The sequence below is a fragment of the Lepisosteus oculatus genome, chromosome 20 (genome assembly GCF_040954835.1).
Source record: "Lepisosteus oculatus isolate fLepOcu1 chromosome 20, fLepOcu1.hap2, whole genome shotgun sequence".
In the NCBI taxonomy this organism is placed as follows: domain Eukaryota; kingdom Metazoa; phylum Chordata; class Actinopteri; order Semionotiformes; family Lepisosteidae; genus Lepisosteus; species Lepisosteus oculatus.
In genome coordinates this window covers 806,908-826,553 of record NC_090715.1, presented here as the reverse complement: position 1 = coordinate 826,553, position 19,646 = coordinate 806,908, and the positions used below count along the sequence as shown (strand labels likewise).

General features: G+C 47.2%; 2 protein-coding genes across 2 annotated transcripts in view; both read right to left on the bottom strand.

Annotated features, from left to right (window-relative positions):
* Positions 1-1,846, bottom strand: part of bcar1 (BCAR1 scaffold protein, Cas family member) — a 70,304-nt gene extending 68,458 nt beyond the window's left edge. The window contains exon 1 of the mRNA XM_015368593.2: positions 1,313-1,846. Coding sequence (XP_015224079.2) covers positions 1,313-1,324 — 12 coding nt within the window. The 5' untranslated portion in view covers positions 1,325-1,846. The remainder of the gene's footprint in view (positions 1-1,312) is intronic.
* Positions 1,847-5,848: 4,002 nt separating this feature from the next.
* The window catches only part of cfdp1 (craniofacial development protein 1), a 37,597-nt gene continuing 23,799 nt past the window's right edge, over positions 5,849-19,646 (bottom strand). The window contains exons 7-8 of the mRNA XM_015368503.2: positions 13,384-13,542; positions 5,849-6,823 (exon numbers count right to left, since the gene is read on the bottom strand). Coding sequence (XP_015223989.2) covers positions 6,733-6,823; positions 13,384-13,542 — 250 coding nt within the window. The 3' untranslated portion in view covers positions 5,849-6,732. The remainder of the gene's footprint in view (positions 6,824-13,383; positions 13,543-19,646) is intronic.

Sequence of the window (19,646 nt, the reverse complement as noted above, 5' to 3'; positions counted from 1 at the left end):
CTCACAACTTGCAGCACACTGGAGCTCAGCAGCTGTAAGCCTGGCAAGTACCTGGATGGGAGACCTCCTGGTAAAATGTGAGGTTGCTGCTGGAAGAGGTGTGAGTGGGACCGGTCGGGGGTGCTCACCCTGTGGTCTGTGAGTCCTAATAGGGACAAGGACACTGCACTGTAAAAAGGCGCTGCTCTTCAGGTGAGATGTAAAACCGAGGTCCCAACTCTCTGTGATCATTAAAAATCCCAGGGTGTTTCTTAAAAAGACTAGGGGTGGTACCGTGGCGTGTGTGGTGAGTGAACTGGTGCAGGTCGGCTGCCATCTCATCATCCAGGTGGAGCTGCACACTGGTGGTGGTGGAGAGTCCCCTCCAAAGTAAAGTGCTTTGAGTGGAGTGTCCAGAAATAGGCTATATAAGGATATAATTATTATTTGTCTAAAACATTTAACAATGCGAGCATGACTAAAGTGCTCTATAACCCACCAAATGATGCACATACAGTATATGTATACTCAGTGCATAAGCATACACAAGTGTTTCTTTAAATCGGAAGTTCCAGATCAAAACCATAGACAACGAGGGGTTTCCGCCGGCGTATCGGATTAATCATGTATTCTGTACCTTAACCGAGGGACGCTCAAAGCCGATACTCCACGGCTGTCCAGCAGGGTTTTGAGTCTATTTAAATATCCAATTTCTCGAGGAAAAGCTTCAATATGATCAACTAAGCACATAATGAGCCGTAATGTAATTAGGGAATTAGGGCTCAGGTCGGAAGAAGACCAGAACCCTACCCCCCACCTGGACTGGACTGTGCCCCCTGCGCCCCTCTTACCTGTATATCAGAGCGGTAGCTAGGTTTGACGTGCGGGCAGGTGGGATATTTCGGACGCACCGCCGTTCAGTAATCCACGCAGCGCACGGAAAGTTCGTGCAGTAAAAGAAGGTCTAGCGCGCCTTACACACCAGGCGCATCCCGCCGTGCCCTGCCCGCACACCCGCGCGGCGGAGCCGGGGCTACGCCACCCGCCTCTGATGGGTACACAGTAGAAACTTCGGGTAAGGACATTTCATTACAGACAACTGCCCTGAAATCTCCGCGACCAGCGCAGCAGCAGATCCACAACACGGACTCATAAACAGAGAGCAGAAATGCACACAAGTCAGCCAAGCGGAGCTACTTGGCGCAGACTTCCACACTGCCTCGTCCGCGCATAGTGTACACTTCAGCCCGGTCTCTCTCCGCCTTCGGAACCTCCTCACGACTCATGAATTTACAGCATACAGGGATTCCTTGTCTCTAGGTTTCTTACTTACCGGCACAGACATCTTTGAAATATGCCGCTTGGTCTGCGTTATGGTTGATGGAAACTGTACTTGACGCTTGTAAAAAAAAAAGAAAAACGCTATTTTGTCAAAACAACTCGGGGCTTTTCGTCCTTATGACATCCTTGCTTTTTATCGTTTGTATGTTATTCTTTATCCACGCCAAAACCAGGATCTTCAGTCTGATTTGCGTCGGAAATCAACGTCAGGAATTTCGTTCGTCTCACCCAAAATCCAGCAAAGCAGAGCTCCCAATTCCAGCCGAGCCCAGCGCGTGCACTTGGTATTTACAGAGCCCCCCTGTCTCAGCTCCGCAAATCACACCTTCTCTTCTCCTAAATGTCACCAGTCCCTTGGTTGTTCTTCTCTCTCCTTCTCAGTCTGGTACTAGAAGCGTAAAGGGTCTCCTATGCAATCGCTCCCTGAGCCGCTTGCTCCGGCGCCCGGATCTGCGGCAGTAAATGTCACTCCGGCGCAGCAGACACGGAGCTGCTCTCTGGCCGCGAGGACGGAATCAGCAAGTTCGGTTTAAAGGGATGGTCTCCCGGAGGGGGGAGAGGCGGGGGGCGCAGGCGCTTTTAACATAGGCTTTCCAGCACGGCTCTTTAAAGGGAACGTTTTTTTCATTTTCTGTCGGCTGTAAAATGCCTGTTCTCACTCTGGCTAATATCGATAACTTATCAGCTGTAGCACTAACAGCACATCCAGTACAGTATATGGTCCTGGCATGTTCAGTCCTTGGTTGCAATGAACGCAGTTAGTTTCGTGTCATTACGGTAAAGGTTGGAAACAGTTACATGAAAGTCATCAATCATGGATTTTCACTGTGATCCCAGGATGTCTTACATCTTCGTGCGCCTGAACAAGCCTCCTGTTTCAAAATGTATCACAGTCACAGATGAGGTCCCATAAACGTCTGAGATCTGTGCTGCGCTTAAGGGATGGAAAGGGTTCCCCTCTTACACAGGTTTAGCGTTGGACTCATTTGGGCTAAAAGGCTCTGTTTAATTGCTAAGAAATAATAAACTGCTCTCCTTCTACTAAAAACTGTTACTGCTACTGTTACTGCAGATATATCTGGCAACAATGGCACCTCTACCCTATGAAATCCTGAATAACTGCAAACTCCATTTCTAGACGTGTATAAGTGTCACAGGCGGCTGTTCCTGCAGCTGTACTCACAGATAAACACAGAGCACGCCAGGTTGCAGAGCAATGCAGGAAATCTTGTACCACAAACACAGGTTTAGGTTTAAAAACTGATGTCCAGAACTTGAGCCCCAACAATCAAGCCTTTGTACTGAGTTTGCTGGTTCTCATTAGGACTGGTGTGAGGAACTGACTGGAGAGACTCGTGAACACAAAGGTAATGAAAAATCTAGTATTAACTTTACGGGTCCTGTCATAGTGGTGACCCATTAGGAAATCTTCCAATACCCCTGTTAGCACTGGGGTGTCCTGCACAGCCCAACTCCAATGTAATCAGTCCTGCAGGTGTGTCAGCTCTTCATGTGTGGGTGCTTTAAACCCTGCCCAGAGGTCAGGACTGGGGACCCTCCACTGGTTTTGAGACTGTGCAAATCTTTCTTTGCTGTTTACTTGAATTATTCACAGGAGAGACGCAGCATCAAAGCAGACAGGAAGCTCACAAAGCCTCTGCCACTAACAAATGATGTTCCACACTCTTGCTCTCATGTGCCGGTTCCTGACAAAGACACTTCAGTGTCAAAATGTTGTCCTGTTTTTACAAGTCGCTCTCTGTGGTAAGCAGTCATGCAGTGAAAGTAGTGAGCGGATTGCTGAACCGCTGAACGTCTAGCACAAAAGAATTAAGAACTACACCTGAGAGCACATCAGAGCACGCAGGTTCCTCCCCCTTTCTTTTGCATTTTTTAAGTACCGAAATCAAAGCCTTGTGAGCAGCAGCAGCACCTCACCGGTGAAGTGAACCCCCCCAGGGATCGGGCTGTTGCAGCACCGCTCCCGAGATGAGACACAAGCTGTCCCCCCTGGGGCTGCAGGGGCGGGCAGGAGAGGAACAGGTACAGCCCCCCAGGGAGAGCAGCCCCCCTGCTGTGTCACGGAACACGCAGAAGAGAGGATCCCAGATGTGTGTGGGAGGTGCCAGTGGATTTGATTGTTTTATTTCGTGTCACAGCAAAAGCCCAAAGCATGAAAGCAACCCTGACAGCTGTGACTCCTGGACAGTTTATATACCCGAGTCTGGCTGCAGGAACATTTTTACACTGTGAAACAGGAAACAATTCCGAGACCCTGCTGAAGCCTTCACACTCTTCCCTCAAGAGCTGATTCATCTATACCTGCATGCTGGACTGTCAGAACTGGATACTTCTTAAAGAAGAGGGAGACAAACACACCCCCTGCCCTTTTCGCTTTTCTTCTGAGTGCTTGTTTGAAATGTAATTAGGATCCTGACCTTGAAACACAGAAACATCCCTGGTGGCGTTTCATTCTGTAACAATAATTACAGTCACAGAGTGCGCCTCGCCTCCGAGACCTGCAAAGGGCTTCACCTACAGGAGGGACCCACTTCGGCTACTTCTGTAGTACAGCCACACCTGGGGAGCCAGCAGACCAGGTGAGAGGGTGATCAGGCAGAGAGGTGACCCAGTTCAGGGGAACTGGGGAGGCAACCGGGGTTAATAACTCTTCTGTTACGTATAATGTCATGAGACCTTTAATGAGCAAGTACTTAGGATCTCAGTTTAAGATCTCACCCAAAGGACAGAACCTTACAGCACACTGTCTCTGGGTCACTAAGCTGGGTCACAGTTTTGGGAATTCTGCTCCAAGGGGCAAGAGCGCCACTTACTGGTTTACCAACAACACCCACAGCAGGAACTTGATTTTCCCTGCAGGTCTCTTGTCTCACTGCTGCCCAGGCTCAGCCTCTCCAACATCTTCCTACTGAGCCTTGCTGCCCAGATATTGCTAGAAGGTAGTGGCAATACTATTATTTTAATAAAGTAAAACTGAGAAGTAGATATTGATCTCATTTGGGAGCTTATGCATTAAAGCGGGGAGATTAAAATGTAGGGGGAGGGGAAAATCAATGGGTGATCTCAGTGGTATTTTCAGCAGCGTGGGTGCACTAAAAAAAAAAAGCATTACAATCACATCTCAATAGCACCCGACTCCTGAGGGAAGAGCAAGTTAAAAGAAGGTTTTTAATAGGACTGACTATGCCTTGTGAATGTTCTGGAGTCACGCCTGTATGAGACAGACTCAGAGCTGCAAGATGAAATCCTTTTCCCCACATGCTGAGCAGAAATGATCCTAAACCAACAGCATTGAGCTTTGCCAGTCAGGCGATGGAATAAAGAGACATTTCCCTCTCTGCAAACCCCTCTGTTGAAGCAACGAAAAACCCAGGGATACGTCACAAGCAGCTGCTGGAATACAAAGCCCCCAGTGACACAGGTCCCATGCTGGACCTCTGCTTCCCCCCAGATCACTGCAAAGACTTAAGCAAGTGCCGAGCAAAATCCTGATGATGAGGAATTTCAGTTCCTTCACAGATATGGATGACGTGTTTGAAAAGAAAAGAAGAATTGAACACAGAGTGTGACCATGCTGGGTGAAGACTCAGCTTGCAGAGGAAAGGAGTGAGCTGCACGGAGGCTCTGTAGCTCTTCCTGTCCTGCCATTCCCTTTTGGGGGGGGACTGTGAACTGTGTCACTGCAGGGTCTGGGGGGGCCAGCTGGGACATCAGGGGTCCTGCAAAGAGGAGCACCTGTCAAGGCCGGCAGACCTGGGTGGCTCTCCCAGCGCCCCTCACTGCCTGGACCTCTGCTTCTGTCCCCGGTCCAGAGCAGCACGTTCACGGCAGAGTTCACAGGCCGCGGGAAGGAATACACTCTCCCCTGCTTGCTCGTGGAGAAACAGAGTTCACGAGGAGCAGTCGATGTCGCTGTGAAGGGCACACATGATCTGCACGCATCTGCTACAGTGCCAAGCGAGAAACTGAGACCCGAACACTGCTCTTTGACCGTGTTTAAATCCCTGTGAAGGCACGCCCAAACAATCAGGACAGGGCAGATGTCAGACTTACCTTGTCTTTGCAATGTCAGGTTGAATTATTAAATGCACTAATCTGTGGATGGAGAAAATGGCCTGACCAAAAGCATCTCGACATCACATGCTGGCAGCTGCGGCCTGCTGGGAGTATCGCTGCCTGTGAAACAAGTCACTGTTTGCACTTGACAGTCTGTGTTTGCTTATTAGATTAGACGTGGTTGAGCTCTCAGGCCCACAGCGGTTATTAACAGGCAGTAGGCACATACAGGTCAAGAGCGAACAGCGCTTCCACCACACAGAGACACTGTGAGGGAGGAGCAGAACCAATCATAACAAGCAGCAGGCTGGCAGCGCAGGGCGATCGCAGCGTCCTGTGCCAGGTCAGGACACGCCCCGCCCTGCGCCGCCAGCAGGGACAGCCATGGCAAGAGCCGGCCCATCACAGCGGAGGCAGCCGGAGAAACAAAAACGAGAGCAGGGCCTGCACGTGACTTCAGATGTCCATTTTTATTCATGTCAGGATAAGAACACACGGGGAATGGGCAGCAGCCTGCCCATTGACGTGTCCTGAGTGGCTGAGCAGGTCCAACACTGGGGTCACCTGCAGTGTGCCGGATGCTCAGCGGACACCCCAAAACTTTCAGCAACAACAACCTTGACCCATCATCACACTGACAAAACACCCAAGCCTAAAAACTTCCCACATGGAAATACAGAGTCTAACATCACTCACTGCCTGCACTGTGTATAAAAACATATCCACAACTGAACGATTCACAACAAGAAACTACAAACACAATATCCTCCTCTCTCTAGAAGTACTGCTGCTAGTGCAGGTTTGAAAGCACAGAGCACAGGAAGAGAAATCAGAATCTGATACTGGTGTAATGCGATGACTCATCAAAAGCACAGTATTCACAGAGCATATTTCACAATAAGTGACTAATCAGGATAATGTACATTTTAGACTCTGTACCCACAGGTGTTGATCAACATCGACTTCTTATGAACTCCGTACTTAATTAATCAGAGTTAAAGTGTCCCAGTGACAGATTCACTCTCTCCTCGCTTTCTCGGCTCTCCTCACCTCCTCTCGCCGCGGCCCCCCGCTGCCCTTGGGGTCGGCAGAGGCAAGAGCTGACAATGGCTTCCTGATGGAGCAGCTAAGATAAGTGGTTTTCAGTCCCAAGGGAGATCACTTCTTCCTTGGGAACACATTCCGACAAGGAGAGGAGGAAAGAGTGTGGCAAAACAAAATAAAAATGTTAAAACAAAGTTCAGAAAGGAAAGCAATAATGGGCAAAAGCTAATGGACAGTTGAGGGGGGCTGCACGGAGACTGGGGCTCCAGAGCGGAGGGGCGTGTCCCACTGTCACCGCTTCATGTTGCCGAGGCGCAGGCTCTTCTCCAGCTCGAACTGGCGCTGGTCCACCCGCTCCAGGAACGCTTTCCTCTCCACATACCTGAGGGATGAGGGAAAAACAAAGGATGACGACCGGCAGACACTCCCAGGGCTCGCGGCAAAGTTAGACGACAGAGAAGCCCTCTGCTGGCCTGCGCTCCTGCCGAGACAGGCCTGCTGCTGTCTGCAGAACACTCACCTGGGGAAAGACAAGGAGTGGGGTGGAGTCTACAACACGCATGCATGTCAATGCACTCCTCTCGCATGCAGGTCTCCAAATGAGATCCAGATTACTCAGAGTGCAAATACAGGACTTAAAATAGGCAATCTGTATAATATTAAAATAATCCAGAAGCTTGTTGTAGCAAAGAGATTTTTATTTTATGAGGTCCCGATACCACAGGCATCTGGTCTCTGTAAATTAACTGTGGAAAAAACAGTGCATGGAGGAAAATGCTAGCTGAACAGTGCAGCATGCATAGATTTTGTTAATGAGAGCCTGGATAGATTCAAGAAAACAGATTTGCAAGATAACATGAACACAACACGACGTCACACCCTGGAGTGAGTAATCTGGCCAGCATTGACTTTATTGTCAAATAACCTGATGGTGCTGAAGGAGGCATCATTGGCACAGATCCATATCCTTCTGTTTCAATATGCCGAGTTGCTGTACAGGATCTGCTCTGATGCCATAACCTGACCCAGCTCAGAAGCAAGTGGCTTCAGGGAGACCATCAAAGCATCAAAGCATGTGGCATTAAGCACATTCTGTAGTGACAGCAGCCCCAGATTTTGGCATACAAGTGTGAATTGGCATACAAGGCCCTGTCTCTAACACAGGACTGCAAATCAAGTGCAGTACAGAGGCTGTGGTCTGCCCTCTGCTTCAGTCCATGTCATTCACCTGACGTGTATGGATGAGATAAGCCACAAGAAAGCAATCACATTTTTAAACCCTGCTTCTTCATTCAAGAAATCAATCTCGAATTCCAGGACTCATTGCTCTCTTTCCAGCTGCAGCACACTCAAGCATTGCAATTCTCCACTCCCCGGCCTCAGTCGAAGCTTGGGTTCTGACAGCTGCAGAGACGCCCTGCCTGGTGCTTGGAGGACAGGAGCCATGAGTGCTTCTATGACGTAATGATGGCGATGTCAAGGGAAGCACCACGCCCGCTGTGGCTGCAGAGCGAGGCAGGATGCAGGAGTGTGGACACAACCCCTTGCCCTCACGATGCACATTGGTTTACATATAAGCAATATGGGTGACGTTTTTCAAGATGGGTATTTTGTAAACAGCATGGATTCATAGTTCTTTACAAGGTGGTTTACTTAGAAACATTACAGTGGAAACTCAGAGAGCAAATGTTCCAGTCACCATACAGCTGTGATGCAAGCAAGCCGATTGCTGCAGTGGTCTGTGTATCGTTTACACAAAACAAGAGCTCAGGGACACCTTTAAATGTCCCTATGACTTTCCATATTAAAGGCAGCCTTTCAACGCTGGCATAAAATATCTTGTGCCTTTTTTTTGGATCACTTTCAAAATCTGTTTTATGAATCAGGCAAAGATGAAATGATCCTAATTTAATTTACATGTCTACAGAAGGGTGTAAAATCACTTAATACCATTAGCATATCTGTTGTCCATACAGCCTTCCCACCGGCATACACCTGGACCTCCAAAAGAGGGTAATACATTATCAGCTCTATAAATTATTCATTTTGTAAAAAAATTACACTTAATGCATAATCAATGCATTACTTCCTGAATGGCACCAGGAATGTGCACGTCTAACCTTAAACTTGATACCCTCTCACGACTCAACTCGTGACGCAGTCGCGTGCAAGACGCACAGGATGCGTTTCCTGATGAATCTGAAGTGCTCAAGAAAACACAATGTTCCTGACGGCTCAGGCCACAAGTAGGACACCACAACCTTCTCCTGGGTTCAACCACCTGCCCCATCACGAGAGTACACATGGCTCTTGATTTAAACTGGAGCTCCTGGCTCCTGCCTGGCCTACATTCAGACTCTCTCGATGACGTACAGATGCGTTTTAATTGCAGGTCTGACAACAACCCTCCAGGGCTTTACTGCCAATTAACCTGACTGGCTCAAGAGAACGAAGCTGCTGGAAAAATAATGCCGTCACCAGCGCGAGGCATCACGTTCGCCAGACTCCAGGAGGAGCCCCCCCTCCCCACTGCGGGCTTTCTGTGGCTGAGTCTCACGCTCCAGCCTCCAGCATTTGGTGAAAAAGGTTGGAGGCAGAACTGCTCCAGCTGTGTGGAGCTAAATGATTCTGCTACACTTTGGCGACTATGAAGCATTAGCCACAGCAGAAATAACCACACACTTGCAAAGACAACAGGTCCGCGCCGTCAGTTTGTGCTCAGTAATGACAGCAAACACCACAGGAACGAGCCCATCTGGCTGCTCAGGGCCGATGGGTCGACACTGCCCAGCAGGACCCACATCCCGAGGAGGAGCATCGACACAAAACAGTGTTGAATTTTTAACGTTGATTCATTAATTTGAGTTGGCAGAAGAAAACCAAAAGTTTCCACCTATTAAATGACCAGAAGGCTTTGTGGCAAAACAGTCGAGTTTGCGCCAGCGGTTCGCTCACGGCCTCCTGCCTGCACTGCGGCCCAGAGCACGGGCAACAGGACGCGCAGAGCAGCACGGTCTCTTCACAGGAACGCAGATCTCGGCCAGAGCCAAACAACCCCCCCCGATTCACACTGCAAACTCATCAAGAGAAAAGCGAACGGGTCTTTTGGAAGGAATTAACCGAGGGTGTCAGCTGGTTAGAAATGTGATCTTAGTGGTGAGCTTATGATTCATCGATAAAAGTGTTTACACTCCCACGAAGAGCACAGCGCAGTGTTAGCGGTGCGTGCGCTTCAGGCTGATGTGTTTCACAGAGCCTTCTGCCCAGCCCTGCTGCCACAGCCGCCTGGCACGTCTGAGAACTAATTAGCGCAGAGTCGCACTCACTCCACAGCAGCTCTGTGCAGCAAAGCCCCTGTCCTTGTCAAGCCCACAGGCACGTATCACATGCGACTATGTGGGAATCATACATGTCATTTAATTATTAGTTTTCATTTAAAGCCTCTATATATCCCAAACTATCCTGGTCACAGACAAAGTCACTAATTATATTCCGTTTTCAGAGGGGCTTTACAAAAAAGGACAACTGCATGCGCAAATGTAATGTCATCGCAGGTTTTGTTTGTAGATCTTATTACCACCTTTGTGTTCTGTATCAATTTTTTTTTTTGTATTACAGTACATTAAGCTCTAGGGCCAGTCTTTATTCCTTCTCACAACAGTCCTCGCACCACCCAGAACAGGGCTTTTCTCCCCACAGGTGGAGAAGGGATATCCCTGCCTGCCTCACTCCAAGCAGGAACAGACGTGAGCTGCACACTGTCGTTCTGTTCTTGGGCAACACGCAGGACATTCTTATTGTGCAGAAGCCCGTGTGTGGCTGTACCGCTCGATGTAAGATTCTGTGCTCCAGTGCCACCCCAGGCTGCCTACGCACTGCGATCACAAAGCTCTCTTTCACTGAGCAATCCAACACACAGATGCTACAGTTTTTAACTATGAAGCAGCAGGTCCCAAACTGCAGTGCTGTGCAAAGCACATTGATGAGAGGCCAAATCTTCTTGAAATGTAAAAAAAATAAAGTGAGCTGAACACCAAATGCTCAAGACTGTATTGTTTAAACAGGACTGTTTGTTTAGAAAAGCAAAGCCATGATGTAACAAGAATGATCATCAGTTGTTTGACCAACAATCTGCTAAACTGCTTGCTATGGAATCAGTGCTTGTTTCCAAGCAAGACACCAGCATCTCGTTTTGTCTGAAGGCTGAAGCACAAGGTGGCTCAGTGACTGGCAAGTGTCAGCAGTGAGTCCCTGGAGGGACACAGAGCAGGCTGCGGGAACGTTCTGCAGGAGGCCCTTTCCCTTATCTAATGGACCAGCCGGCACACTGTCAGCTTGTGTTGCTGAGTGGAAAATAGGTACACATTGTTCCATTTAATTTCACCTCAGTACTGGGCATCTGGGGCCGAAATATCCTTCTTGATAAATGCAGCAAAAAAAAAAAAAGCTTTATTTTAGTCCTCTTCTGCACCTGAACAACATGAACTGGTAACAGAAAAAAGGGACTCTCCCCACCAACACTGTCAGCTATACAGTCTGTCAAGTGAAGCACAGGAGAGCTTGTCCTCCTTCTCACTCCCTCACCAACTCCCTGGCTGGACCAAGACTCTTGGATTATTACAGAAAGTGCCAAATGGGTTAGATAATCCTAACGTCCTCCTCTTCCTCGTAAATGGTCTTATGTTCTTAAGTCTCTCTGAAGGACTACCTTCATTACAAAACCATTTGCGTTGCCGTTGCCTCTAATGTGGTTCTACACTGTGATAACTAATGCTAAATGTTTAAAAGCGCAGTGATGGCACCAATAGGCCGGAGGAGTCAGCTCTGTGATTGTTAACGGTAGCCGCAGCTCTGCCAGACCTGGCGCAGGACAAGACGCCTCCAGCACGAGTCCAGCTCTGCCCACACTGCCTACCTTCCCCAGCAGCTGCAGTCGAGAGCAGCGTCGCACCTGACCGACACACTGTCTGGTCTGCCTCCTCTTCCATCCCTTGGCCTCGCGGGCCAAATGGAAACTCAAAAAGCAGACCAAAAAAAATCCTTAATCCACAGCTGTTCACTCTGGCTCCCAGATATAGCAAGATGAAGCCTGGGAGATTTAAACAGCGGGACTCAGCCGGAGGAGAGCGACAGATGTGTTGTTGGCAGGACTTTAAACACACAATGAACATCAGAGTGGGGCAGCTGAAGTGAAATTCCTGTGACTTGAACTTGATCCCCCCCAGCACCACTTCTAGTCACAGGAATTATGTGAAAGCAAATCACATATTTAACTACTGCATTTGTGTTAATGCACAATTAGTACATGTAAAGGCAGGATAGGATCATGTGACTTGTGACCCCACCCAAACTGGCATACTCTTTGCATTTAATTTTTTCTTTCTATGTGCATTAGTACAAGAAATAATGCAAAGGCTAATTCTTAATTCACTTGGGCAGCTGAGTGCAGTGTAGCCCTGGATCAGAGGTATGCCAAAGGATGAGGGTCATTCCAATTTTCAGGCCTTAAGCACCAATTCAACTACACAGCAAGTTCAGCTCTGCTAAGGGAACAGACAGCATGATAAAATCTTCAATTTAATTTTTGCTGCCCATGAACACGAAAGAGGCGTACCTACCTGGACACGGCAGGTGATTTCTGTTGCAGACAGAGAGCTGGGACTGACGTAATCCAAGACAAAACGGCTGCCACACACTCAATCCCTTTCATTAACTAAAAGCTTTCAAATCAACCCCAACTGAGGCAGGGCTGCTCTGCAGTACGGTGCTTGCCCTGTATTTCCCATAACCGGAAATTAAAAATCACTGGATGTAGCGAACTATTATTTGAAATACAAAGCCTGCACATAAATGGATCATGCATATCAATTAATTTTTTATGATTTTTTTTATGCAAGACCACAATCACTCCATTAACTTTATGAAGCAGAACAAAACAAACCTGGGACATATTCCCAGGTCATTTGCCAAGAACTGAAATAACTGGTTAATTATTTATCTGCTCAGAAGCAGCCTTTGCAACTATATAGTCCTGTGACAATACAGAATTGTGACCAGTTCTTCACCTAGGACAGACAGCATGGAAAACAGGTGCTGAGACTAGTGGCTGATATTTATAACACAGCGCACTTCAGGCAGGCACAGACTTGTTTCCCAGACACATAGCTTGTGTTATTTTAGAATCTATTTTGCCATTTTATTGATTTCTTCTCAGTGGAGGACAAGCAAAGGCTCTCTAGGAGTCTCAGATCAGCACGCGCTGAAGCATTAACAAAAAACAAAACACAAAAGAGCGGAGAGTGTGGTGATTAATTTCGTCAGACAGAGATGTGCCCCCTGCCCCGACAGCCTTCAGTGGACTAATAGAAGAACTGGTTTGCCGTTTCTGGTTTTAAAACTGGATTCAACATTTACAGCATGGCATTGTGGTGTAGATCAAGAGACACATGCACCCACAGAGTTAGAGGTACCTTTGTCCTAGTGTGCCGGGTTCCTCCAGGTTTCAGGGGATCACATTAATTAGTGCCTGACTAATAACTGGAGGCCCTTCGCTACTCAAGATGATGTGGAAGATCCAAGGATCTGATTCAGCCATTTCTAGACAGAAGACAAAGGATTGCCTTCAACCACTTGGTTGGGTGGCTTGTTCAAGACTCCCACAACCCATTGTATTCAAAGTGCTTCCTATTCTCAGTTTTAAATGCACTTCCAAGCACTTTTGATTCATCTCAACCAGTTTATGTTTTACTGTTCAAAACAGAGGTACTGGTACAAATATAATCAGGCATGATGTGTATTCTATTGAAAAGTGGTCGCGTCTACCGCTAAACGCACCTTGCATCTCGCGATACAAGAATGATTTGGCCATCAGAGACCCATCCAAGACCTGAACCAAACAATCAGCCCTCTTCACCCCCGGGGGCACCTCGGAGAGCGACTCACCCCTCTTTCCCGCGGTTGTGGATGGCAAGCTCGTCCCCGATGCCCTCCTCAGTCTTGAAGGAGTCCCAGTCCAGCCGGGATTTCTCCAGCGTGCTCATCTTCTGCTTCTTGCCCCCAATGCGGCTGAGGACGCTGCTCACTCCCGCTGGCCTCTTCGCGCTGCGAAATGAAGAGCAGTGAACATGCAGCAGGCTCGTCTCCGTGCCAGTCTGAAGGGATGGAGACAGGCGTACGGGGGGCTCTCCCTTCTATAAGGCTGTACATTGCAATAAGACATTTATCCAGTGAGATTTACCCTGCAATTACAGTCCCACACACATATCTAGCACTTCACTATTAGCACCAGATCACAATATTACTCTGTATGATAACATTACCAGCGATTATCATAGCATCGAGTTTAAAATCAATGGAGAAGTTTTTCAATCTTGACATTTAACTTGCAAAAACTCTACAGTTCTCCACTCAACAGCATTTTGCAAAAATGCCGCTACATCCGAATTACAAATTGCTGGGTGTGAAACCAATGACTGGGGAAGGAAGGAGAACAGGACAGACCCTCTTTCCTGCACAGACGCCCAGCACTGCGCTAATGGAATCCTTGTAAACAACAAGCTACAATGGTAACAGTTTAATTTAAGAACTGACAAAGAGACTAGAAAATAAGATCTCCTTGATCTCCAAACTAAACCCAGCCTAAGGAAGTTGCTTTCAGATGAACGAAAGCTAAAAATAAACAGGAAAGTTAGTTTTTTTAAGAATGCGTGAGGATCTTGATGACCAGTCTAGTCTGCACAGGAAGTAAAGATACAGGCTCATTTGCAACCACAAAGACAATCACTTAACTCTTTCAGACACCTCTGAAAAGCTCCAGAGTGTCTTTACTAAAGATGGTGTATTTGTTTCCTGCTGTCTTCCTGATAGGAATGTTTCAATAACTATCAACGTGCACATGCTTCATCCAAAACCAGGCTTATCTTCACAAATCAGTTCTGCCACTGAATTAATAGCAAAGATAAATAAAGATGGCTCAATTAAGACTGCACATACCCACCCAAACATCAGTGGTTCAAAACCATGTTGTGCCGGCCTTGAGAATGAGAAGTTGGGTATTATGCTGGGCTGCAGAGGAACACCCCCGTGAATATGCTGGGACCAGTGTCCAGAAACAGACTCAGCATCTCCCTTGCACTTCAGATCAGACGGGACTCGCTGTCACCAGGGAGCATGTCTGACCAATCAGGGCAGCAAGCAACTGTGGTCTGAATTCCAGCCAGTATTTAGCGAAGCTTGGATTCCTCCTGGCACTCCAATACAATTTTGTGATGCTTCCAGCAGGCTTTCATGGTGCTACATTGCCTGGTTAGAACATCCTTTTCTTGGGGGAACAGCCAAACTGTTACACTGAACCGGTCAGTATTAATGTGCCAATGCACAGCAGTCTGCTGTGCGTCTCACCAATTCTAGTAATAACGTAGAAAATGGAAGAATGATTGCTTTTCTTAGACAGGCACCAAACACAATCAACAAGTTAGGAGGGGAACTACAGGAGACTTCAGAATGAGAAAAGGGACTCATGCAGATCGGTTCTCCTGATGAAATTCCACCTGCAGCATTCTCCATACTGTTGCCTGTCACTGCTGCAAACTCCCACCCTCCCCAGGGACTTCACCAGCCTCAGGACCTCTCTGCTCCAGCCAAGGCAAAGAGAACTGTCCCAATTAGACACTTCTGTTCCCAGCAATCTGTCAACATGTCAAGCAAAGATGGGAACAAGAAACTAGACTTTCACAGAAAAAGCTATAATAAAAAAGAATTTTAATTGTTAGAATTTATACCAATTATAGGTTGACAGCTTGGAACCTTGTCATTTGTACTTTCCTTTCTGTGCACAGGAAGCTGCCCAAGGAGAATACCAATTAAAACAATACATCCTGTGTTATAAGCCCCTACCAGGAGCACATCAGGCCAACACTAACAAACCTTGTTTCAGACTCTACACTTGACAATGAGGGCTGACAGACACGTTTAAGAAACGTTCAGTAGAATATCTTAAACAGTTTTTTACACAAATACATATTCTGCTCCTTTAAAACACTATGCATTTCTCTCCTCCATTTTAGCATGCTCTCTTATATTTTCAGAAAAATCACCAATCACTGTTCTATGCCTCCTTTAATGGTTTTATCCTAAGGTTGCGCGGCAGGCTGCAATAATGCAGAAGAGGCAGGTATAACTTTAATTAACATCAGACAGGCCGAAGGACAGGATCGGCACAGATGCACACAGTATTTCCCCTGCCTGCCTTTATAATATCTGAGTTCCTTCCAGCACTCAGCCTGCAGTCTCTGACCTGAACAAAAGGGTTTTTTATATGCCTTCTATGCAGTCATCTGGGATGATGAAATGTTAAATGATCTGTATCTCAGAAATGAATGCATTGTCTGACCCTGCCTCCCACTCCACACTGATAAGATCACAGCGTGAATGGCTGGACAGAGGATGGAAAAGGCTGGCTACGCGCTGGCAGGCTCTGCACCCTGCCATGAGTTTTTCCATGGTCTTTCATGTTTGGGCTGTTCCACTCCAGCCTTTAAAACAAAAACGAAAGAGGAAATTGTTCTGTGTGCGAGTGCTGAGGCTGGCCACACCACAGCTCTTGCAATTCAACTTTCACAGCAATTCCCCACTGAGCACAGGGGTCAGTGCACACCTGCTACACAGCAACGAGATGGCAAGGAGACACAAATACAAATACAAAAATAGAAGCTGCTCTGATACTCTCCATCACATGATAGGATCTGTGATATTACTTACTGGAGGTGTGTATGTAAAGGTTTTCACAGTTTTTTTTGCAGAACTGAAAATATTCCAAATATCAGAGAGAATTTATTAAATAACACCTATTAGACAGGGACTGAGGTGAAGGCAGACTGCGTGTGGTTCACCATTTCACATCCACTAATAGTCTGTCCATCATGCACAGAAGGGTTCATGTCCCTGTCAATGCACTCTGAGAGGCATCAGGCGCAGCACTGCAGCACAGGGCTAATCTCCCAGGACACACATGGGACCACACTCCCAAAAACAAACACTGAAAGCATTAAAAATAGAATTAAAATGAAAAATGCATTCTGAAACACGTTCATTAAGAAAACATGCTTTTTGAAAATGGGATGATCTTGTGAGCATCAAGGTGTCTGTCCAATCATGTTGTTAAAGTCGACACTCTGGGGTCCGTAAAGAGACAGCTGGGTGAGATATTGGGATTTCTGTAAAATGGGCTTGAACAGCGTTCTCTCTTTGTCAGCCAGTCTTGTAGCTGCATTACTCACTGACTGGAAACCTTCTCTGAAGCCTCTGCCATTTCCCAGTCCTGCAGCCTGGGTCAGTGCTATAAGCAGCCCCATGGTCCTGGGAGGAGCTGCAGTTGGACATGTATCACATGGCCTGATCCTGCAGCAGGTCCGGCACACAGGAGCCTTTGTCAGAGGCTGTGTGGCAGAGGCTGTGTGGCAGAGGCTGCTGGAGTCAGGCCATGGAGACCAGCAACTCACAGACCTATACAGCCCCATACGAGAGCCAAACCAGCAGCCCAAATCTACCTGGAATCAAAGCAAAGATCACCCATGGGCAAAGAGAGACTTCTAGCATTGCTTTCCATATGCTCATGTCATTACAATGATTCTATGAACTAATTTGCTGAACAATTCTAAGCTGCAGCATGGTAAAGCTGAAGTGCAGAAGAGCACAGCAGGCCAGGCTTAGAGCACAGTAAACCACAGGTCTGGACAATGGATGATACAAACTGTACACGTTATATCAGGGGAAAAAAATACTGCGTAATCTACAGAAGCGTCATGCCATTCCGTACTGGAATGAACTCTTAAGAGCTGCTGCAGATACTGGGTCTGCGCTCCATTTTCACAGCGGCAAACATTCCTGCCTGCCTATGCAACTTTCAACTCCCACAATGCTTCGTGTGAAGAAGTGCCTCTTGCACTCCTTTTTAAATGCATCTCCACATACAGTAGTTTCCACTTGTGTCCTTTGTGTCTTTGTTCAGCACAGAAACCCATATGTGGGACACACGTCTAAACCATGGTGATCCCATACTGCCAAATAGGACACAGAGGCTTTCGGTGGAGATGGCTCTACCTGTGTCGTGATCCCCAACAGCAGCCATACCAGCTGACCTCCGGAAGTCCCAAAGGAAGACCACAGTGAGAGCCATGTTTTGAGGTGCACTGGCTATCAGCCGCATGGAGTACTCATGAACACCCGTCCAACAGCGCAGCTGTTACAGCTGTGCCTGGACAGGACACAATCGGGTCAGCTGTGGCCTTGGCTCCTGCTAGCCATGGGTCTTCACACTGGCTCCACGGGAGCTTTAATCCAGGAAACATTAACCAGTCTTCTTGATTGGGAACTAAAGGAAATTTGATATTTGAGGGTTCACCAGTAATAAGATTTTTTTTAATTTAAATAATCTTTAAATCACTTTAACAATGAGTGTATTGATCACAATGAATTGTTGAAAGCATTAGAACCTAATGATTTAATGGTAACCTGTAAAATATGCTGGACTGGGACTGGAGACCCTTACTCTAGAGGAGAGACGGGCGTCTGAGAAACATCTGTTTAGAAGGGCGTCAGTATCTTCTGTCCCTGGGAGGGGTGACCTGTGCTGCAGAGTCACTAACTCCCGTCCCTGTGAGGGGTGTCAGTATCTCCCATCCCCAAGAGGGGTGACCTGTGCTGGGATGAGGAGGGGTGTCAGTATCTCCCAACCCTGTGAGGGGTGACCTGCGCTGGGGTGAGGAGGGGTGTCAGTATCTCCTGTCCCTGAGAGGGGCGACATGCGCTGCAGAGAGTCACTAACTCCTGTCCCTGAGAGTGGTGTCAGTACAGTGCCTTGCGAAAGTATTCGGCCCCCTTGAACTTTTCAACCTTTTGCCACATTTCAGGCTTCAAACATAAAGATATAAATTTTTTATTTTATGTGAAGAATCACCAACAAGTGGGACACAATTGTGAAGTGGAACGAAATCTATTGGATTTTTGAAACTTTTTTAACTAATAAAAAAATGAAAAGTGGGGCGTGCAAAATTATTCGGCCCCTTTACTTTCAGTGCAGCAAACTCACTCCAGAAGTTCAGCGAGGATCTCTGAATGATCCAATGTTGTCCTAAATGACTGATGGTGATAAATAGAATCCACCTGTGTGTAATCAAGTCTCTGTATAAATGCACCTGCTCTGTGATAGTCTCAAGGTTCTGTTGAAAGCGCAGAGAGCATCATGAAGACCAAGGAACACACCAGGCAGGTCCGTAATACTGTTGTGGAGAAGTTTAAAGCCGGATTTGGATACAAAAAGATTTCCCAAGCTTCAAACATCCCAAGGAGCACTGTGCAAGCGATCATCTTGAAATGGAAGGAGTATCAGACCACTGCAAATCTACCAAGACCTGGCCGTCCCTCTAAACTTTCAGCTCAGACAAGGAGAAGACTGATCAGAGATGCAGCCAAGAGGCCCATGATCACTCTGGATGAACTGCAGAGAACTACAGCTGAGGTGGGAGAGTGTCCATAGGACAACAATCAGTCTTACACTGCACAAATCTGGCCTTTATGGAAGAGTGGCAAGAAGAAAGCCATTTCTCAAAGATATCCATAAAAAGTCTCGTCTAAAGTTTGCCACAAGCCACCTGGGAGACACCCCAAACATGTGGAAGAAGGTGCTCTGGTCAGATGAAACCAAAATCGAACTTTTTGGCCACAATGCAAAACGATATGTTTGGCATAAAAGCAACACAGCTCATCACCCTCAACACACCATCCCCACTGTCAAACATGGTGGTGGCAGCATCTTGGTTTGGGCCTGCTTTTCTTCAGCAGGGACAGGGAAGATGGTTAAAATTGAGGGGAAGATGGATGCAGCCAAATACAGGACCATTCTGGATGAAAACCTGTTGGAGTCTGCAAAAGACCTGAAACTGGGACGGAGATTTATCTTCCAACAAGACAATGATCCCAAACATACAGCAAAATCTACAAAGGAATGGTTCACAAATAAACGTATCCAGGTGTTTGAATAGCCAAGTCAAAGTCCAGACCTGAATCCAATCGAGAATCTGTGGAAAGAGCTGAAAACTGCTGTTCACAAACGCTCTCCATCCAACCTCACTGAGCTCGAGCTGTTTTGCAAGGAAGAATGGGCAAGAATTTCAGTCTCTCGATGTGCAAAACTGATAGAGACATAC